A 23920-nucleotide genomic window follows, 5' to 3' on the forward strand; every position below is an offset into this window, starting at 1 on the left:
TGTTTGTAGTGTATTGTCAGAACATCCCACTTGGTCATATTTAATGTAATATCTAAGCATTTGCAGGAAATGGTTCTCTACTTTGGGCTACGATAGTGAGGTTCGGCCCTTGGTGTTTTGGCAATGAGAGAAGTCGGCCCTTCACAACGCAAACTTGCCTACCCCTGCTCTACGGCAAGCCAAAAATTAGACTTCTTGCGGATTCTTTCCGTTGCGCCGTATGGCCTCGGAAACTGGAGCTGAACAGCGCGGGGCTAATGTGAGCCACCAACATTGATTCTGAATGACTTTGGATTCCTCACGGAGACTGCACTGGAACCGTTCAGGATTCAGTGTGAGCCGAGGGTTAGACTTACATTCGACTAACCTGACTTTACTGAGCATTATGTTATGTTATGTTATGTTGTGAATGTGCCTGGATCGGTTTATTGCTCGTTGAATATTTCATTCCAAGCGCTCAAAAAGTCTGCTCCACCTGCTGCTGGTGTCACGCTCTGACCATCGCAGTGAAAAAATTCAGGGCGAACTCGTCCGAGAAATGTGTGTATTTGATGCGTTTCTTCAATGTGAGTGGGGGCCGCTGTAGATGACTTCCAAATCCCAGAGCATGGACAAAAAGCCCTTCAAAAAGTGTTTTCGTGAGTTCTTTCAAAAACAGAAGCACAGTTAAAGAAACAAAAAAAGATCTGCTGTGGCCACTGTTTTGAAAGTTTTGGTTTACGTCCCTGCAAAGTATTGATTGGTCCAACCAAAATTGTCTGGAGTGAAATCCAATCTCTATGGAGCAGTACCAGTTTGTCTTTCTCTGTATGGAGCCGGGCTACTTTGCTTTTAGCGTGATTTCATCTGCTTCCTTTCAATCTACTCGCCATCTTTTACTGTGCAAAAACAAGGACTGGAATGCTTTTAGCTTTGTTTCAAGCATTATTCTAAATTTCAAGACAAAAAATACTATCTGTAAAAATCAACCTGTAGGTCAATATCTTCTATTTTTCAAAACCAAATGGAAAACACAACACACTGAAGTCTTTTTGCGCTCCAGCCCGGCTCCTCTTTTGATCAGGTCTGGTTGACTTCAAAGCACGAGCATCACCTAAAAGCAGTTCACCCTGAATAAAAGAAACACACACCGACGGCGACGACGACGAGTGGTTCGGGAAAAGCGGCGATTGGAAGAACATGTCGGCTAAAGCGCAGACTTCAGAGCCTTCATCTGCAACGCGTCCGTCAAAGAGAAAATATCACACGCTCGAAACGTCTTGCTCTTTTTGTGCGTGGTATTTGGAGTTATTAATGTGATGGGAATGGAAGAGTCTTATCGCTGATGTGACCTTCACTGGATAAATAGATGGTTGTGTGGAGAGCCAAATGGTTTCCCTTCAAGGTGTGAATGAGTTTAGCGCGAGAGTATTTGCTCATTTTATGGTGTTTGTATGTATATAGAAGAGTGCTTTTTTTCCCCCCATCAGTAGCAAAGTTCAACGGCGTGATGGGTAAGCAATCACCCAGCAACGGGAAGATCATCGCTTCGAGCCCGATGAGCATATCGTCATTTTGTCCCTCTGGTAGACACTTATCCGCGTATACCTGAATGTAGGTATACCTGAAAATGTTTAACCTACTGAATCTAGCTTAAACGTTTTCTGCAACTTGTTAGCTGCTGCTTAGGGGCCAAGAGACAATCAGGTCTCAGGAGTGCCGAAATCTTTCCCACATTTTGTTGTCTAACCCAAGAATTGCTCTTTAATCTCCTCAAAATTACTGTCTCAAACTGTGAATCATCCATCCATCCATCCATCCATCCATTTTCTTCCACTTTATCCGGGGACGGGTCGCGGGGGCAGCAGTCTCAGCAGAGATGCCCAAACTTCCCGATCCACACACACCTCCTCCAGCTGTTCTGGGGGGACCCCGAGGCGACACCAGGCCAGCTCGGAGACATAGTCCCACCAGCGTGTCCTGGGTCTTCCACGAGGCCTTGTCCCACTAGGACATGCCTGGAACACCTCCCGCGGGAGGCGACCAGGAGGCATCCGGAACAGATGCCCGAGCCACCTCAGCTGGCTCCTTTCGACGTGAAGGAGCAGCGACTCTACTCCGAGCTCCTCCCGGGTAACTGAGCTCCTCACCCGATCTCGAAGGGTGCGCCCAGACACCCTGCGAAACTGTAAATCATAAAAACAAAATCACACTGATGTCATGATGGTCCCCAAGTTAAATTAAGACAAGATAAGATAAGATAGCCTTTATTGATCTCACAATGGAGACATTTACTTGTTACATTCAGCTTATAGAAACACTCGGGGTGTGCAACTAGGCAGAAAATGTGAGAAAAATCAACAAAAAAACAATTAAATAGTAAAATAGTGGTATCATATGCACAATGACGTTGTGGGGACAAAAGCATAAACAGTAAACAATTAAGTAAATAGACTATAATAAAAAATGTTGAAATCAGTATTAGCAGTACAAGTGGTTGATAGAGTGATGCAGATAAGTGATGTAAATACAGGGATTATTGAGTGGATTCTTCAAAGGGGTTATTGCACATATTACTTTACAGAACAGTACAGTCTGGCAGCAGTGTCTCCACTGAGGGGTGTCTCAGGGTGTCCCAGTCTTCCACTGAAAGAGCTGCTCAGTTCCTCTACAGTCCCGTGCAGTGGGTGGGAGGTGTCGTCCATGATGGAGGTGAGCTTGGCTAATGCCCTCCTAATACCTCCCCATGAAGGCTGGTAAGCATATCATTAATAGGGCTGGGTATCGATTCAGAATTCCCAGATCGTTTCTATTCCATTCAATTCAATTTGGTTGATTTTTGATTGAGGTTAAGGATATCACACAGTACCAATTTCACTTGGATATGGAAGACATTCTCAGAAAAACTAATGCTGCAAACTGTAGAAATTAACTCTTATTGGTGCAAACCCAATGTAGTTACATTAATCATGTACTTTTTATTTAACCGGACCAATACAAAAATGCAAGATGTCATATGGCATTTTTATGGGAAAAAGACAATACATTAATCGATTAATTAAAGGCAAGGCATGTTTATTTACACCGTGCATTACACAAGGCAACTCAATGTGCCTAGTTAAACCCAGCCCTAATCATCAAGTGCCTCCAGAATGAATTGTGATATGGAAAACACTGAACGGCTCTCCATCATTTTGGAGGAAATGAAATCTTGCGGTGATGGTTATCATTACAGCAAGTACTTTCTAATCATTACCAGGTAATGATTAGAAAGTACTTCTGGCATGTGTTTTCCTAATGACTATGATTAGTTAGGATGTTAAATGTCCTAGTAGAGAAATGTGTTCTCTGCATCCTTCTTGAGCGAGGTTTTTCTCCGGCCTCTAATTGTTTTATGAGTGATATAGTCTAACGCTGTTTACACTGATCTGGAATCTGCTACTGTCAATTGTCAGGGCTGGAGTAGAATGGAAACCTCCCGAATGGCTGAGAGGTTACACAACGCGACTGAATTAACTTTATGTGCGCAGTTACCTCGGAATCTTTGACTCCAAAGTTTGTTGATGCCAGCAGCTCACAGCCTCTATTTTCAAAATTGATTGCACAAAACCCTCTCATTTTTGTTTTTATCTTGGCTCCATGCCTGCTTTCCCCAATTCACCGCTTTTTAAAAAACGCACTTGCTTATCTGTGTTATGGAAATTTCGCCCGTGCATGAAAGCGCTCCCCAGTTAATAGTCCATCAGCTGACCTTTTCACCGCAGGCTTTATCGCGGACATGTGTTGGACATACGAATCCTCAACGCCTGCTCGTCGCTCAATCCAGCGCTCGCTGCTGGGATCACACTGGTTTCCATTATCCAGCTAAATGCCAATGCCAATCCGCCGCTTGGCATCACTGGGGGGAGGGTTTGGCGATGGGAGGCGGTCCTGGAGGTGGAAGCCAAAAAAGTGCAATCTTATTATATTAGCGGGGCGCGAAACGGCACCACGCGGAACGCAATTTTGCCGAGCTTGGCGGGCTGCGGAGGAGATAAGCGCGGCGAGAAACAAATAGAAAATGCTTTACCCCCTGTCCCCCGTGGCCCCGCGACTGTTATCAGTAAATACTAGGCGAGAGATTGGAGAAGCAATAGTCTGCAGCGACCAAAAGTGGATTGATTCAAAAGTCTAAAATATGACGGAATTTTGTGTCTGAGGCCGAAAAGGTCGAGCACTTAATTTTCTGCCGTAAATTGGACACAAGGCAGTTTTTGGCATGAATGGAGTCGGAGTTTGTTGTGGTAGTGAGTGTGGGTGAGATGAAATGAAGTGAGAGAAGTGGCTCGTCGAGGTTGGAAAGGATCCGCAAGCCAAACGTTAAATAAACAAAGGTCAAATAAAGATGTGGTCAGTCGGAATTGAAAAAGTACCAAATTTGCTATTTAGTACTCTTTTTGGACATGGATTTGAAGTCTTGATTGCATTTTGTATGTTTAGTGGTTCGTCAGGACTCACATGGCCTTTCCAAGGAGACGTTTCTTTCAACATTTATCACCTGAAAAAATATGCTATTTTACATTGTATAGGACAAATGAAATTCTCATTCTAGGGTCCTCAACTACAAGATTAATAGATACAGACGGTGTCTCTGGAATCCCCCATATATGGTCATGTTTCAGAGCACTACAGGCAAAACTATCTTTTTTCTGTTTTCAGTTTTTGGGACAAATTGGTCTCTGAACATATAAGCTTTCATCTGGAAACAAAAAATATACTTAATCTTTACAAAAACATGTTTAAATATTTGCTGATTCAATGCTTCCCCATAGATTTACTATATAGGTAATCATAATTACAAGGGCCTTACATTTTTTCTCTCATTGTGGCAACAGTATTTCCACATCAGTAGAACCTAAAGACTTCAAATTTTGCAGCCTTGGACTGAACAATATTTTGAAGATTCTTTCAGTGGGATTTTTTATACCTAATTCCTTGCCTGACACGAAAATTTAATTTTTACTGATTTTCCACTTAAAAACAGCTTATTTCAAAACTAAACAAGGTATCCAAAATCCAAAAGTGTTGGTAACTAATATGTCAACAAAATAAAACGATACATTTGAATGTAGCTCAATCCGTTATTCAGATTTTGTTACTGAAAAGATGGGAAATTTTGGGCATTTTTAGGCATAAAACACCTTGTTTTTATATGAAAACATACACTGACAGAAAACTTGCAATACATTTTTTTGTCATATTTATGCCAGTAATCTACAGCTAAAGTTTCAAATTGATATCTGTAAATTAAAAAAAACAAAACATCACCTGCAGTGTCTTTCCATAAAAACCTATTAAAGACAATTTGGAGAAAAATCTACACTTTCATTATTCAAAAACTACTTCAACTGATGCTGAATTATGAACATAGTTTTGTACTAAATAAAGATACAAAGACATGGAGAGGAGCAAAGTGGCTTAACATAAATACATAAATAAAGAGAATGCTAACATGACGGTTCATGTGAACATCGTGCTAATGAACACTAGCTAGCGCTAGCTACGACTGCTGTTTTTTCACTTCTACTGAACGATCTGCTGTGAGAAAATATCCATATGGACCCGATTTACACTTGATTTTATTCATGTGGGATAAATAAGTTCATATTCCACCAGCAAATGGCTAAAAAGAGTGGAAAATTGTGTCCCAAAAGATTCTATTTCCCCCCTCGGGAAGCCACGCCCCCCTTTTATGATGCGATGCCGTCTGTATCTATAGGTTTAGCACATTAGAAGACACCTTGAAGAGGGGATATTAAGTTCTCTACTTTGTTCTACCTAAATGAGAACAGCCTTTGAGATTTGCTGATTATGATCATTCAAGATTTCGTCTTTTCTCTGGAAGTTCAGATGAGTGTAATTGATGTGTTGGGTCACCAATCAGAGAAGTGCATGAGGACTGAGAAACAGCGTGATTGTCGAATCAACTGGTGATGCACTAAACACTGTTAATTGGAGGTGAGAAATGTTATGAAGGTTGACCCTGAACGCACTGGGTTTGTCGAGGGAAAATGTGTTCTGCATTTGAGTGACACATTGTGATTATACCATCGTGAAACTGAAATCATCAGGAGCGAAGGGATCAACTTAAGTGATTTATTCTGTGCTGGAATAAATGAGAAATATACTGTTTGATATTGTAACTTGATCTTGGCACATTCTCAAGAAAACAGCAGCGTATAGAAAGTGCCACCAGGCTGCTTAAACTGATGCACTGTTGCATGGCAGCGTGCCCAGTAAATACTGTACCGCAAGTAGGATCCCACTGGGAAAAAACCCCTGGAGAAAGAAGAGATTGTCACGATTAATAATGAGCAGCTTGAAGTAAGTACGTTTTTCCTCAGCACTGTATGACGAATGCAGACAATTTCAAGTCTTTCAACGCACTGACCGGTGGCTGTAGTAGCAGTGGTAAAGCAAAAAAAAAAAAAAAAAGAGGCGTGGGCGCAGTGAAGTGTGACATCCCAGCTGGATATGAGAGCGCGCTGGCACAGTGCCCTCTGCCTCCCGGCTCCGCTCTGTGGGGGATCAACATGTAGGGCAGCCTGCGTACAACCTCCCCTCCCCGGGACTTCTGATAACCCAGCCTTTTGCTACAACTGGATCTGAACACCTGCAAGGAATGGAGACAAAGCGTACTGAGATTTAAAAGGAGGCCAAACAAAAGGGGTTCCTTAATGTGTTGCGGTGGCTGCGACAGTACTAGTATACTAAATACAAGCTGAAGTATTCAATAGGCCGGTGCAAAAGATTGTGGGTTTGTTACATTAAACACATCTCCTTCCTGTGTTGTCTTATGTTCTCTGCTGGTACATCGACTTTTTCCCAAAGGCATGTACAGTACTGTATGTTTGGTTACAGTAAACATTCAGTGTAAATGAAGTCGAGCGTGTTTGTTTTTATCTTTGTCCCATGACTAAAGCCATTAAGACTCTGTATAAGGAGGAAACAAGTTCAAACTGACTTTAATGGAAAACATTTAGTTTTAGATAATTGGTCGACCAATATGGGTTTATCTAAGGCCAAAGCTGATCATTTTACAGTTTTTATTGGCCGATGCCGATATGCACGGGCCCGGACGATATTTTTGACAGATGTTTTTGGCCGATTATACCAAATGTCTGGTCTATAATCCTGTGAAAACATAAATACTTGGCCGCTCCGGCAGAGGCCAAATTAATTTGATTGCTTTAGGTGATTCAATCATAGTGTCTGTCCCAGCTTTGATTAGTTGCCGTTGTCATTAGCATGCTGCTGTTAGCACTAGCGAGCAAAAATACAATATTCTCCAGGTTCTGTGCTTCAAAATGACGATGCCCATATTGATTGAGGTTTAGTGAAACTTGTGTTTAACAAACTTGTAGCTAACCAATTTTCATCACGATGTTTCTCTGTTCCCCTGTTCCCCTGTGGCCTTGGAAGTTGTGGGAGAACTCGTTTTAAAGCCCTGACTTCGCTCTATCACTTTCGGTCCCGGTGATACAGTATACTAGAGATCGACCTCTAGTATTAATATCAATGTAAAGATCTCTTATCTCATTGCCTCATTCTAAGAAGTGCAACCAATCGCGGTACATTCTGGCTTATATGAGAATATAATGGAAAATGCTGTATCGATAGTTCAGAGTGATGGAATCTAATCAGATGCTGCATGTTTGTGAAAGACGCTCTGCAAACAAGCCCCAGGTTAGTTACCATTTAGCTTAAGCCTTTGTCGTGCTTTCTGCTTTGGAATATAATAACATTTCTTTTGGAAAGCCTCAAGGAAAATTGTATGTGACTTTAACCTAAGCAGTTTTCAAGGCTGTTGAGCTCTACTTCACAAAACAATGCCAGAATACAGTGTAAAATCCTTGATTCAACCACATTTTGCAACAACCTTGTTTTGCGCCCCTCTGTTTGCACATCTAAATGTTCTGCTGTGTGTTGACTTATATTCATCAACCTTCCATTTCTGTCATACAGCCTGCTTGTGGAATCCCAAACAAATCCAAGTCATTGATATTTAATTCACATTCACTCTCCATGTTATGCTACTCAACACTAGCTTACGTACCAAGGCGCTAACACTCTTGTAAACATTTCATTTCTGAATACAAATAGAGAATTAACCAGGTTGCTTGTAGCCCTTTGTCCACACCCCTCTCGCCTTTGTCTGTGCCTTAATTATAAAATCAATTCGCTTTTGTTTTCCGTGGCCGACCCCTCCATCTCCGCCGCCACATAGCCCTACACGGAACATTAATTGCCGCATTATATGACTGCCTTATGCTATTGCCGTGGAGTGATTTACTTTCTCACTGGGAGTACAGGGCAGATGGTTAGCGACACCAGAGCTGTCACGGCAGCTGTCTCCTCCGTCCTGGCCGGTTTTCTCGCTCTCTCATATTGATTGCTATTGATTCGGGGCCTCGTGTCTGCAGCTGGGAGCGAACACTGCTGCATGTGGTGACGTGTTCATTGCACTTTATCAGATATTTGTGAGAGCATGAGAGATTTAGTTCAGATGTGATGGGATTCGATATCTTTTATTTCTAGAATAATTATATCTGTTTGATTCTGTAAATAGCAACAAAAGCAAAAAAAAAAGTTCTTGGTAGTTCTCTATAAGTTACTATTCAATTGTGCATGTTTTTTTGATAGCAGAGGAAACTGGAACACCTGGATGCCTATGCAGAATAAGCCCGGGCCAGCCAGTTCACGGATAAACAAACTTTCTAGCATCTGTCACCTAGAATGAAAATAGTTCAGCGAGATGCGCATCTACGCAGACTTGAAGAGAACAAACTCCACCCAGAAAAGCCCCGACCGGCCTGGGAATCAACCCAGGAGCTTCTTCCTGTAAGGCAAGAGCGCTAACGTCTGAGTCACTATGCCGTAATACGACTACTCCTTCTGCTACTAATGATAATCTAAATGAATCTAAATAGCTTGACCTTTTCCACACGTTTAAAATAACAAGCTTCCTATTGTATTTAATCAAACCATGCCTCAATTGTGCTCCCACGTCCTTCTCCAAACCTCCTCAACAGTCAATATTTAACTAATTTATGCGATTGCACATCAACATGCGCAAAACACTTACCTTGTCCCTTTAAGGCACCGATGATCGTTATGTAAAGCCCCCCCAGTGGCGCTTTGCATTGTAGCACACTTGAAAACCAAACCATTCGTCACTTGAGCTAATTTCCTTCATTGATCGATCCCTGCAGCTGTTCATTCCGCGCTGGCCGTGCTCCTAACAGGGTCTTTCACACTCTCGCTATGTCAATGTAGGGCCAGAGCTATAATTGTACTCCCGTAAATCCACCGGAGGACCAGTCGGCATATTGAAAGAAAGTGATTAAGCGCCGCGCATGTCGGCAAGTACTTGGTTCGCCTCCTTGGTTATAGAAATGTCTTTAGGTGCACTTTAGGACCATAACTAACACGCCCTTGATAGTGGGATTGTAAATCTGAAGGTGATTGTTTGTCTAAATGGATCCACTTTAATCCTCTGCTCAATGGTTCAAACAAGGATTATCTTGCACTAGTGAAAGGTTATACGAAAAGGGTTCACAGAGGGTTCATATCTCATCTACTTTGTCAATGCATGTTTCACTATATTGTATGTTAGGTTGAGATAACCTTTAAGCGAGTGACAGGCTGATAGCTTTAGTTACATCTTACATCAATAGACAGACACACAATGTACATGAATAATGATCAAATTCAAATTGTGTTCAGTGCTATGCAAAAATAATCATATATAGTTTTTGGCACATCACCCGTTTAGTGCAGTATTTTCATTCAGATGTTTCTGTTTTGGCACTTAGATACTTCTTGCTATTGACAATTTCTTGTTGGCTGAGGGATTTAGTTGACTGGTTGATTTGTACTTTTAATCAAAATGGCATTATAAATTCAAATTGCATATTTTGACGTCCTGAGGGGTCTTGAATATGTTTGGCTTGCAGCTTTTTTATTGAAAAGTTACAAAGTCAATTCAAACTGCTTCATCAGGAGTTTGCATCTTGTTTAATTTATCCCGTCTGTTCCTCTTTGCTGAACTTGTTTTTGTTAATGTTGATATTTGGATTCATGCATCATGAACTACGATTGTTTTAGCCAGCAAAAGTATCACCATGACTCGTAAATTAACGCTGGTCTTGTCTGTTTTCTTCTCTTTCCGACAGGTCCGTGGGGGCGCTGCATGGGTAGCGAGTGCGGTCCTGGGGGTAGCCAGAGCCGGGCGGTATGGTGTGCCCATTCTGAAGGCTGGACCACCCTACACACCAACTGCGACCAGTCCCAGCGGCCCGACAACCAACAGCGCTGCTTCAGGGTGTGCGACTGGCACAAGGAACAGTACGACTGGCAACTCGGGGCGTGGAACCAATGTGTCCCCATCTCCATGCGAAATTCCGGGGTTCAGCGACCGGCCATTTGCACCCGGGCAGAGGAGGGCATCCAGACTCGCGAGGTGGGCTGCGTACAAAAAGCCAACGGCGAGCCGGCGGAAGACGCCATTTGCGAATATTTCGAGCCTAAACCACGTCTTGAACAAGCTTGTCTCATCCCTTGCCCGCGGGATTGCGTGGTTTCCGAATTCAGCGATTGGACGAGTTGTTCCAAAACTTGCGGCATGGGTCTTCAAAATCGAATCCGTTCCGTTCTTGCGCCTCCGCTGTTTGGTGGCTCGGCTTGCCCCAATCTCACGGAATTCCAGACTTGCCATCTCGGTCTCTGTGCTGGAGAGGAAAGCCTCTTTAGCGTGCGGGTAGGGCCTTGGGGACCTTGTTCAGTGCCACTTCCAAGGCAAGCCAGGCAGGCGGGCAAAGCGCCACGAGATGCCGATAGACCAACCAGGGATAGATCCAGCAAAGACAGTGACAAGGAAGGCGGCAAGCTTCCAAGAGGTGATGACAGACCTAGGAACAGAGACAAGCAAGGCAGGAAGGAGAAACTCGCAAAAGATGAGGCCAAACCTCCAAAAACAACAGATAAAGTGTTGAAAGCAAGTGAAACTACCCCAAAAGAGGAAGAGCTACCCCCCAAGGAGGAAGACCCAAAATTGGAATCCGACAAAGAGGAAAAAGAACAGGAGAAACGCCCCAAAGAAGGAGGCAAACTCAAAGCTAAGAAAGACAAGACGAGGAGGAAGCTCGCCAAAGCCAACAGGAACCCTGATCGGCCGTCCCGCCAGGCAGACAAGGCCAAAAGGAAGGCCAAGAAGGCTAAGAACAAGGAGAAACGAGAGAAAATGAGGGAGCGGGCACAGGAGAGGCTGAGAGATAAGGGGAAAATGAAGGATCCTGAGACCTCAGAGCTGATCAAGAAGAAGAGGACCAGGAACAGGCAGAACCGGCCCGGAGGCAAGTCCTGGGCCCTGCAGATCGGCTACCAGACCAGGGAGGTCAACTGCGTGCACAAGAGCGGCACGGTGGAGGCGCTCAGGTACGAACTCTTTACAGAAGTCATATTCATTAGTCCATATAATGTCTTTCCATATCAGTTTGTTTTGAAGAAGGCAGTGCTGTCGACAGTTCGTCATATCGCAGATGGTGCACAGTAATCCACCTCAAAAACTGCTATGGTTCCGAAAGTAAAGTTCTAGTTCATCTTCTCTATCGGCTGTCTGAAAAGGTATAACTTTATCTTTTCAAAGGTTTGAGGTAAATGTTGTAATTAAAGCCGTATGACAGTCATGAGATACCACATCGGTCTTTTCAATGCTTTTGCGGAAATGGATTGAAGAAATAGTTCTGGAACCAAAGCGGATTTTGGGATTCGAGGTGGGTTGGGAACTGCGAGCTTAATGGCGTTCAGTTAACGTCCGAGAATAGGCGTTCATGTTGTTGGCTTGTGGATTTGCGCTTTGCTGTCAGAATAAGTCACATCACTGTGTCTTCTGGGATGGTGAAAAGCAGTTTAATGGAGGCTATGTAGCGTTGTGGGCGAGAGGAAAAACAGGGACTTAATGCGGTGATGACATTTAGCCTCCAATTCCCTTGAGCCACCACAGGCACTCACTGGTAGTTACCCCACATGATGTACCCTGTCAAACTGTAGGAGAACATTCCGGCTTTTCCCAGCAATGGCCCATAATATCAATATACAAAAATGACAGGACCCTGCTAAGAAAATGATCTGCTTTGCCAGTCGTGACTATAATTACTTTTGAGTGCTCACTTTATTTCGTTGGGTGTTTTCCAGCAGTAGCAAACTATCCCTGCTTTGACTGTCTATTACACTCATTGGCCTGTCAGAACTCGTTACAGTCAAATGCACTTTCCAGCCCAATAATAATTCTCCATTTAAAGACTTCAGCAGTGTGATTACTCAAAGGACCTTTATATTACCATCAATCCAAACTCTGGCAGGGTTTTTTTTTTTTGCTCCGAATCGGTTGTGTGATGTTAAATCAATAAATAAATGTTTGTTCATATTTACTTGTAATTTAATGATCCAATGGTTGAGTCATAATGCCAGGGGTTGGGAGAAAATCGCTGTCGGTTTTAATTAGTGACTCATCCACATCATGTTTGCCTCTTGCTGCCTCCTTGGTGGCAGTTTATAAAGACTTGTAGACTCAAAGTTTCTAAATTGGTGGGGTACTACAAGGACCCCCTCCCAAAGCTTGTCTACAGCGGCTCAGGACTTGTATAATGACAATAGAGTTCTTCAGTCATTCATTCATTCATTAAATCTATTTTTAGCTGCCGTCATTGTACTCTAGATGTTGTATTTTGTGTAGTTTAAGCTGGAAAAGAATCACAAATCCTTTATATGGAGTAAATTCTTGGGGGGCCCGGGAGATTTCCGCGATGTCCTGGACTTTGAGAATGGCTGCTCTAGAGCAGGGGTTCCCAAACTTTTCAGGCCGCGATCCCCCAAAATAACTCAACCAACAACTCGGGGACCCCCTTCTGTAAAATGTAACTAGCATTTATAATAATTTGAACACATTTATAATAACTGGTTTAATAATATTGGATATATTGGATGTATTTGATTGTTGGCTTAATATCCCGAAAATATGCTGTTTTCAATCAAAAGTATATCAAATTCAATGTAAAAAGTCATATTGTGACGACCCCTGTTGTGTCCCACAACCCACACTTTGGAAACCACTGCTCGAGAGAATACTTGAAGTAATGCATATTTTGTTTTTAGCTGCATTTGTAGACTTTATCGTCCACAGCATTTGACCCAGGCAGCCCATCAGCTGCAGTAGGTGTCCATTGCCGTCCAAGGACCCAACTTCACAACTGTAGCAGGAGCCTTGGTCAAGTTTCCATCTGCATAGCCTCCGATTCAGATTGCTCATTGTTCATTTTAGCCAATCACAGCCAAGTCTCAGAACCTAGTGCGACAAACACTAAATTGATTAAATATCAAGTTCTTTAAGTGTCTATTGTATCTGCAACCTACTGTACGCACATCTAACCTCTTGTTGTCGCCGGCGTATATGTTAATTAGTATCGATAAGTGCTTGTTGTTGTCGACAAACCCGTCCACTCACGGTCAAACTGCCACACTGTTGGACAAATAAAGCGGTGAATTTTAAGATGGACTAAAAGATCTCATGAATAATCCATGCTGAGCCAAATTATGGGTAAACTCCTGCACACAGAGGACATTTTCTGAAGTGTCTTGAATTTCCAAACAACCATAACATTTGCGACATGAAAACAACCCCGACTAAAAGCCCAATCTCGCCACTGGGCACCAAAAATTGTGTGGAGCCGGCCCTGGTGGAGCCCTATCCGAACCTACTTCACAGTTTGAGACCCAGTGATCTGGACAAATGAGCCACGGCTGAACATTATTTTTTCCACACAGACCCGCTTCATCACAACACGAGCATTCTTCATGCGGCGCTGGGGGGCACTGGGCTGAGTGTCCACATGACTGGCCTCATTCTGTCTCTGTGATAGAGGCCACTGCCCCCTCCACCCCCCCCCAACAACCACGACCACAAGTCCTCTTCTGATATGGAAGACGGGGTCAACTTCATCAATGATTGCCTTAACGCTGTATTAACGTTTGCATACGGAGTGTAGTTAGTGATTTATGGGTTTTTTTGGGGGGTGGGGGGGGCGCTGGATGATCACAGATGGCGGAGGGAAAGTTTAAAGAGGATTATGGCCGAGCGCCGGCTGCATGACTGTTGGAAGTGAACCAGGATCAAGTTTATTTACTGTCTGGGGCATGAGTGAGGGAATTCCCAGTTTAAAACGGGATGAGCCGGCTAATTATCCACTACCAGTGTGTGTGTGTGTGTGTGTGTGTGTGTGTGTGTGTCTGTGTGTGTGTGTGTCTGTGTGTCTGTGTGTCTGTGTCTCTGTGTGTGTGCCTTGTTTTTCAAAATCCAAACTCAATAAATTAGGCTAGGATTTAGATACTGAAAAAATCTCTCTGAAGAAAACTTAAAGCCACACCGCGTAGAATTTCACTCAATAAATCAAATTGAAATATAAGCATTTATTTTATGACAGATGTGTTCCTCATTGAAAAATACCTCATAATTATACAAACAAACATGTGCTTTTGCAGTGAGTGGCTCACCTCTCTGTAACTTTAACAGGAGTGGGGACGTCTCCAGCTCGTCTCCATGGAGATGTGACTAAAGACAACAGAATTTGAGATTTGGATAGCTTAGGTTCTCATCCAAATCCATTTTTTGATTACCCACTGCAGTAATAGCATTTTCTGTGTCGAGCTGTACATTGGGAGCATGTCTTGTGTTGATGGCAACAGTATAGTCCAAAATGTTACACAGTGTCCTTTTAAGTCTGTAGGTGCTACATATGTGGAGATACTGTCGCCACAATGTGAAATAAAAAGCATTTTGATTAAATAATAGTATAAATCTAAATAATAAATCTATGGAGAAGCATTGAATCAGTGCAATAATAACATGTTAGTGTGAAGATTAGATATTTATTTTTTGGTTTCCAGGAAATGCTAAGAGATCAAATTAGTGAAAACCTGAAAATAAAAAAATAAAAACAGTTTTACCTTCAGTGTCTCAAAGTGATAAGGCCCATAGCAACTGTAGCGTCATGGTTTTATTGCACTTTACAGGCTTCTCAAAGTGGACTGTTATTGTGCTGCGTTCCAGACAGCTGGGACAATTCTGACCACCAACTAAAGATGCCGAGGAACGTTCAAACTCTCAGTTACTAATTGCGAAACAGGATTTCTAAATGCAGAGCAGAGTTTGGCAGCTCTGCGTTCTCATGTGTGGCCATCACACTTCACACTTTTTCTTATGCTAGGCTAAACAATGGCTTTTTTAAATCCAACCTGCTCCCACAGTGTAATCTAATTCATGCGTATGTAAGTGAGAGCGTGTTTGCAGAGCAGCACTCAGGGATGAATGAATAAGCTTGTGTATTATGGGTTTCATGCTGATGGTAGAAATGTATTTTTAACACCAGTGTGCACCAGCCTGCACAGGGACTGCAGGTGGAAATTAGCACAGATGCTACATCCTGGTGCTATACGTCTCGCCTTTCTTTATATTGTTAACTTGAGTCATGTCTCTGAGGATTATCACAGTGGTTTGGCTTCAGGGCACAAAAAAAGATGATGATTTAATAATGATGGACTACAGTAGTGGCAGCCAACAACACGCAAAAGTTTGTGTGAGCGAGAAAACCTTCTGCATTTAGCATGTTCTGAAGTAAATTTAAGCATCTTATCTCAGAGTAGTTCTGGGAATAACCCCCACCACTAACTGTGATGCACTGAGCTGGGCGTCCCAAGATGATTTCAAGATTTCTAGATGTAATTTTCAAAAATGTATAATGTGTTAAAAGATAATTCTTAACTGAAACCAGCATGGATTTGTGAATTAAGAACATACAAGAACAGATTTTAAATGTTTTTTTTCTTTTTTTCTAGATATTACTAATTAGTTGTTTACAGTGGGGTCCCGGATTGTTTACATGGTCATTTTGGGGGTCCCAGGCCAGAAACATTTTAGAACCCCGGTTTTGAAGAACTAAGTAACTTATTAACCTTAATAAATCCTTTCCATACTCTCTGGGGGTAATACAAGTGTTAATGGTGTCTATGGCCAGAAAACCACAATTGCAACTTTCCTCCCTCCAGGTCGGTGGCCCCAAGTGTATATTATAGAATCACGAAGAAGAAGCTAACAGGCTAACGGGCAAAACTAAATGCGGGCTAGCGCTGCTTTAGCAGTGTTTACAGCCAAGTTTGAGTGGAAAAAAATGATCTCCATTGTGTAATTGGATGTACAATATCCCTCTATCCCTTTTGTCTTTTTTATCAGCGTAGTATTTACTCTCACGGACAATTAATGAGAAAAAACGCAACATGCTACGACACCTGCAATGGCGCTTTATCTGATAATCACTAAACTGCAATAGACCCGCCCCAGCTGGAGAGTTTAAAAAACAAAACTAAGTGGCCACTGGGTCAAAATATGTTCCCTGGTAACACTAGCATTTATTTAGCTGGAACACTCAGGGGCAAAATACTTCACCACCAATAACTCATTCATGCAACCCAGTCATAGTCATTCGAGATCGATGAAGTATGTAAGTAAGTGCTTTATTTGTTAAAATTGTATTCAGGCGTTAGTCCTGAGCTGCTGAGTCGCGCCGCCACTGTGGGCCAACCTGACCAGCATGTTTTTGGAGGTCGGGGAAACCGTAGCACCTGGAGGAACTTGTCTGGCTGCCTTCAGTCTCCTCTGATCCTCTGAAACGGTGCACCGCCTCCTGGGTTTGTCCCTGTTTCAGAGCGTGGTGTCCTGCAATGGTCAGCTCCTCCACCTCCTCCTTCCTCTTCCTCCTACGCAGCTCCCTCCGCTCCACAACAGTCTTTCACAATCTTCTGGGAAGAGCGTAGCAGACTTATGTATTCCGTCTTATTCACCAGTGAATAAACATTAGCCAGAAAAATAGTAGGGATAGAAGATTTGTGTGGCTTAGCTGCGAGTCTTGCCCGGAATCCTCCTTGTTAGTCCCTTTTTTTCCCCCCTGCAGCACCTCTTGTGACACCTCCACTGTGCTTAGGTGTGTGGGGGGCTCTTGATGGCTCCTCAGATTTGTAGGTCTCAAAAGTCCACTGAACCTCACAAAAACACTGCAAACACAGGAACTACAAATGCAGTTTGCAGAATAAAAGCAAAAAACACCACTGTGCCAAGAAAGAGTGAAGTTGCTGCTTGTTTAGTGCCATGCTCAAGGACACAACAAAATGCTCAATTTTGTTGTAATTTGGAGTTCATTTATGTGTTCGAATTGTCCCACTGTCAATGCTTAAAAAAAGGAAGCTCTGAAATCTCCAAATGCATAATAATGATATGTTTACAGCCTCGCAATCAAAGCACGTATAAATATCAGGCTCCATGCGGCTAACTACAAATACGGCCGAGGCTTTCTGTCCAAACAAAATCCCAGCGTGAGCGTTCCCACATCATATGCTACCTTATCCGTAGCAGGCTGTATTTTAAATGAGTAACACCCCACTGCGACGCTTCTATCAAGGGCAGGGAATGCGGCAAAACTGTGCTAGCAAATGTGAGTTTAAAAAGCTTAGCGAAGGGAGAGGTCCATCATTATTCCAAAAGCGTATGGTTTGTTTGTTCAGGCCAAGTTCAGTGTTTAAAAGCACTCTGGCGTTTTGGAAAGAGAGGAGGCACTGCAAAGCCTTTGGGAGTTTGAGAAGTCGACAAGTTTGGGTGGACACAAACTTCTTGGATTATAGAAAGGAATGGAAAATGCCTTTGTGTGTGCTGAGAGAATGTTTACGTGGAACAGACTCTGGGAGAGCCGGGACAGAATTGTACTCGCCTTTTTGTGTTGAATGTAGAACAAATGGGTATAAATGTTCATGTTCGAAGCTGACAGAGGACAGAAAAACGTTCTTTCTATCATTAGGCAAGGCAAGGCAAGTTTATTTGTAGAGCACAATTCATACACAAGGCAATTCAAAGTGCTTCACAGTTGCATAAATACAAGAAAGCAAATAGAATCAATAAAAACATCAACATAAAATTAATCAATTACAGTAAAAGGCAAGAGTGCACATAACATACTTTCAGTTATATGCATGGGCAAAAATAACTGTTTTCAGCCAGAGTGTACGACACATTGTTGCTGTTTATTAGCTGACCCAATAGAAGCATGTACAAGTTGAATAAGAGGGGTCCCAAGATTGACTCCTGGGGGACTCCACAGGTCAGGGTTAGGGTTATTACTCATTACTCCACCATTATGCTGAATTATTACAGAAGTATCTAGCAAATAAAAATGCATAGATGTGGAGAGAGGCCAAATGGTTCAACAGCCCAAGAAATAAACTACAGCGTATGCTAGCCATAATGCTAACTTTAGTGTCATGCTAACCGCTAATTTCGAGTGTCGAAATTTCTTACATTTCTTTCCTACAATCCAAGAAGTAGATCGTGCTCCTCAATCAGTCCATTTTAGCTTCATATTTGGCAACGTTAATGAAACAGAAAAGGTCAGAACGACTCAGAATCAGTTCGATAGCTCAATATCCGGTCTCTCCTCCTCAATGCCAATAATCTGAAATCATTTTCTTTCCTGACCAACTACTAATCTTCAGACCCCTCATCACCGCACGTCCTTTGGAGACGTACTGTACGAGAGGTCATCATTAATATGCATTCCCTTTTCTATCAATATTTGAGGATGTTTTACCCACATCGGGAGGTTTCACGCCGTGACTTTGACCGGCGACGATTAATAAATCATCCCCACATATTCTAATTCCAATGTTAATGCAGTGCAGCGTTTTTTTTCTTTCTTCCAGCCAAATCCCAAATATGTTCTTTGTGAAGTGATGAGAGCGTCATCTGTTCCGTGACATGCTCAGTGGGACGGTATCAGACGGATTTTTGGAACATTATTTAAGGCAGAAATAGATGGTAATTCCTGGCTGGGATGAAACGAGGAACATCGGCTTTGAACATTCTCGGCGGGGAATATTTTTTACCAAGAAATGTCACGTGTGATGACTCAGAAAGAGAATTTGAGTTTGCAATTCTTTATCTAAACGATCACCTATTTTACATCTGTCCTTTATGTATTCTCACTTTTCGCCATATACTTGAACCCACCAACACATTATTCCAATACACAATGAAAGTATGTCGCTATAGTCATTAGAGTAAAGCCTTTCCCAAAGTCTGAAGCATTGTGGCCCCCATATCGACACCTAAATCCTACAGGGCCTCCCAACAGCAATAATTCACTCTTTTCAACATAGTGTCTTATGTTTCCCAATCAGGGGTATGGGGACCCCTGGGGATTCAAGAGCACTTAGCAGAGGGTACTTGAAATAATTAGTTTCAAGGTGAAACTGAGTCATAAGCCAATGTTACTTTCAAGTATTTCAGCATCAATTTGAATACTGTTAAATGCTAAATAATCGGAGTTCCGTCGATCACTCTGTAAAAATATCGGCAGGATTCTCTTGACAGGAGGTACTCTGAGTAGAAATGACTCGAGGGGTACAGGAGACCAAAAAGAGATCAGGAACTACTGTTTTACAAAAATCAGTTGATGAATACTGATTTAAAAGAGTAATTTTGAACACATAGTCACATAAACTCAGGCCCTGTCCACACGAAGTCAAGCTCAGGACTCAACGCAAAATATCTTGTCAATCCAGCGTATCACCCATACCAAACCGATATGGAGGTCTGTAAACAAACATTTTCCAAACTAGGTCCCAGAGTGGAAAGATCTGAAAACACCGTTTATGTGGCTCTGTTGTTACAGTGTCTCCGGAACCTTTACGAAAACAATGACATCACAGCGCCAGTGTCTGTTATCCATGATCTACTGACCCTATAGTTAGTTAGTTAGTTTTACTTCGCTCCTCTGCCCCACAATGAGCCACAGGTGGATGAATCGCAGTTGTTTTACACACATGACTGGCTTCATGTGGACGCACTCATTTACTGAGCTGGCTCCGTGCTTATAGAGAAAGTTTATGAAATTATAAGCGCTTTGTCTTTGTGTGGATATAGTCTCATTGTATCGTATCATTGTTTCAAACTATCAGTTATTTCCTTTTCAGTCACCTTGTGATTTGGCAAGTGTTTAAACCAGATGCCCTACCATGTTTTGATCAGTTCCTGAGATTTGTCTTTTGGTGCATGCTCAAACAGGACTGGAACCAGCGATCTTTTTGTTTCCACGATAAATTGCTAGACCGCTGCACGAGTTTGGTGAATTGTTTTTACAGGTCTGGTAGTTGAATTTGAAGCAGAATAATTCATCTTTCTTACTGTGTCTGTTTTACCTTTGAATCCCAACGTCTCCAGCGTCTAATTTTGTTTCCCCTTCTGCAGCTTCTGCGCCGAGGCGTCTGTCCCCGTCACGTACCAGGCCTGCGTCATGTCCAAAGACTGCGAGGTGACGGAGTGGTCAGAGTGGTCGGCCTGTTCCAAAGAGTGCTACGACCCCAACGGACCCAAGGGCGAGCGCAGCCGTAGCCGCAAGGTCACCCAGTTCCCCGTGGGACAGGGAGCGGGCTGCCCCGAGCTGGAGGAGAGGGAGCCCTGCAGCCCAATGGGGGACAAAGTGCCGCCCTGTATAGTGTAAGTACTTCTACAAGCAATTTAGACGGGCTAGCGTTGGTGGTTTTCTATCTGGGATGTTTTACAGAGCCATTTCAGCGCCATACGCACAGAAATTCTAAACAATTTGTGTTTCAGCAAATAGTGTCAAAACAAAACAAGAATCAACACCAAATCAAGCCTAGAATGGAATTCAAACAAAAAATTTAACTCTTGCACATTTTTCAGTTACCACGTGTTTTGGTTCAAGGCTGTTGGTAAATGTGTGTGTCGCTCTGTCAGAGGGAAGACCTCAGTGACTCTGCTGCTGCCTCTTGTGATATGGAGATTTACACCTAATACTGTGATAAGGATCATACAGCCCTAGCTGGCTTCTTTATCAATCCTAGCACATTTACTGCACAGTGCAATACCACGGTGTACTCTCTATTTTTCATCATGCGCCTGATCAAATTCTCCAACCATCTCAGAGAAAATGTTTGTGATACGGCTTCATTTAGTCTTTAGAGAGATAGGAGAGGAAACATTGAGAAGCACGGGCTTTGTTTAGCATCTATATTAGCCCTGTGCTCTTTCTTGGGTTTACACTTTTTGTAGACCTTTTCGTATCCAACTTTCACTCTCAGCAGGTAGCCCAAATATCAGGTAAGGTGCACATTTGCACTTGCGTTGAACATTTTTAGTAAAAGTCCTTAAGTAACTAACAGCGACACACGCGCTCGAATTAGGATCGAGTGGAGAGAGCAGATGGGGCATCTGCTCTCTCCACTCGATCCTAATTCGAGCGCTTCAAATCAATACCGTCCACAATGGCTGTCAACACTCCGGTCTCCTCCGACCCCGTTTATGAACCCTAAAATACATTGATTCTGCATTAGTCACTGCAATGTGTCCCCCCCGCTCATAAACCAGCCACATATAAATCATATCCGTAATACCGGGGGGTTCCTCGGCGAGCGGCGTAAATCCGCATTGTGTTTTTATGAGCTTTGTTTATGGCGCGCGTCGGCTTCCCATGTCCATAAAAAGGCGCGCTCTCTAAAGAGGAAGTCATCTGCGGGGTTATGGGGACAGGCCGGAACGTAATGTCAGACTGTAGATCTCTTGTTGTCCCATTAGAGGAGGTGAACTGTAGTATTGCCTTTTGAGATGTGGTGCATTGTGCGATTTGAAGGTTTTTTTTCCCCCAGTGTGTTAATCCTGTTTATTTTCTTCATTTTAGTTTGATTTTTGTAGATTAGGCTATTAGCAGCGAAAAATAATTGCTTTCAGCCCAGATTTAAAGCCTGTCTCACATCCTCCGGAAATTTGTTCCAGATTTTAGCTGCGTAAAACTGGAACGCCTCACTGTGTTTAGTCCTGACTCTGGGGTCAGCAGCAGCAGGAGATGGTTCAAATGGCTCTAACATGTGAGAGATATACTTCGGTGAAGAGACTTGCAACAAGCAGAGCTGTTTTAAATTCTATTCTCTGAGCGACAGGAAGCCAGTGCAGAGACCTGAGCACTGGACTAATGTGGTAGAATGTGTAGAATTCATTTGCGTGGCATTTTAAGGTCTTTTTTGTGTTGTTGCTATTGTGACAGGCTTGATTCTCTTACAACTGAATCATTCCTTCATAAATGAGAGAAATCCAGTCGGACATTTTCATCAAGTCTCCTAAAGCACGGAATCGTAGCCACTGACAGCATTACCAGGGATCCTGCAGCCCTTAAAGAGTGTCCCCATCTGGACAGCTGAAAGGTCCCAGTCCCAAGGGCCCCATTTCCCCCCCACGGCTCCTGGGAAAAGAGAAAGAGAGAGAGCGAGACCTGCCTCGTAAATACGCTGGCTTTTATTGGCCGCATTGAGTGAATTCCATTAGGAGCGTCGCCGACATAAGAGTGAAGGGTTCTATGCCTGACCTTGGGCAGAGGGGCATAATAACGCTGAGCACAAGGTCATTCCAGTCAGGAGCGGCCCATTGACGGGTCTACAGTTTGCAGATATTCCTGGAGGCTACTGTACACAAACGCAAACAAAGGGCTAGACGGTGAAATGGTCGGACATATAGGGCTATAGTGTCTGTCGTTAACAAGATACAAGCTTATAGTGAAGATATAGGACGTGTAGCAGCCTGCGCAATATACCACCAAATTATCGTTATCCATAAGACGCCACGATTTATCCCCCAATCATGAAGGAATTTATTTACAAAACATAAAGCTGGGTACTGACAGCAAGTTCACGACTCTGATGAAAGGAAATAGGTGCACTATCCCGGCCTTAACCAAGCACATTTTCTCCGGTTCGGCTTTAGTCAAAGCTTTCTGCCTTTAGAGCTTGCAGCCTATAGGCCAGTGTGAAAGCTCATTTGAAAGCTAAGACCTACAAAACTGATCGCAACCTTTTTGTTTTTTTTAAACACTTGTGTCGTGTTTTTGTAGTTTGTAGTTTTTTTGAGTGTTTTGGTCACTTTTTCATCGCATTTTTGACGCCTTTTTTGGTATTATTGACTGCTTTTCTAGCACGTTTTTAGCACGTCGCTTTTTTGCCTCGTTTTTGGAATAGCTTTTGTTGCTTTTTCATGGCATTTTTGTCACTTTTTGTGGCTTTTCTGTTGCGTTTTTGTCTCTCTTTTTTCTGCCCAAGGCCGTCAGACCTGGGAAGCTAAGCAGGGAAGGGCCTGGTCGGTACTTGGATGGGAGACCGTTTGGTAACACCAGGAAGCCTAGCGAATGTAGTGAGTGAGTGGTGGTGGTCGGAGGGGCCGATGGCGCAGACTGGTTGCCTCTACCCCAGGGCAGCTGTGGCTACAATAGTAGTTTACCACCACCGAGTATGGAGTGAATGAGTAGTGCAATGTAAAGCGTCTTTGAGTGTCCAGAAAAGCGCTATATAAAACCAAGGCATTATTTTGTATTATTATTATTATTATTATTAAGTGGTTAAATGCTGAACATGCTCGGCAAGTTAATCTTTTACTTAACTTTTACTTGGTCCCAGCATTGTTCCTTTCCGGAGCTGGTAGTTCCCTCCTCAGTTCCTCCCTCTCCTTGCCAAACTATTGTCCACCTTCTGCGTTTCTGCCTTTCAGTGCGTTCCCTTGACGGTTAATAATAAAGTTTGTTCACAAGAAGTCAGTGTTCAAACAGATTGAAGCAGCTCTGAAGCATCGAGTCATCTACGAGCCTTGAAGTGTTACAAGGCTTCGCTCTCCCACTCTTCGTAAAACTTCTAACTAGCTCATGATTTTCCAAGCATGAAGACGTATTGCGAGTAGACATTTCAGCCCAAAGCGCTCATTGATAATAATGTGAACGTGCGGGGGCTTGTTATTGGGAGTAAAACC

General features: G+C 43.0%; 1 protein-coding gene across 1 annotated transcript in view; it reads left to right on the top strand.

The window, feature by feature from the left end:
• thsd7aa (thrombospondin, type I, domain containing 7Aa) overlaps positions 1-23920 on the top strand; it is a 213304-nt gene that overhangs the window by 86262 nt on the left and 103122 nt on the right. Inside the window, exons 2-3 of the mRNA XM_079571198.1 lie at positions 10194-11454; positions 20363-20611. Of these exons, the coding sequence (XP_079427324.1) occupies positions 10194-11454; positions 20363-20611 (1510 nt within the window). The remainder of the gene's footprint in view (positions 1-10193; positions 11455-20362; positions 20612-23920) is intronic.

This window comes from Gobius niger, assembly GCF_951799975.1.
Source record: "Gobius niger genome assembly, chromosome: 14".
Lineage (NCBI taxonomy): Eukaryota > Metazoa > Chordata > Actinopteri > Gobiiformes > Gobiidae > Gobius > Gobius niger.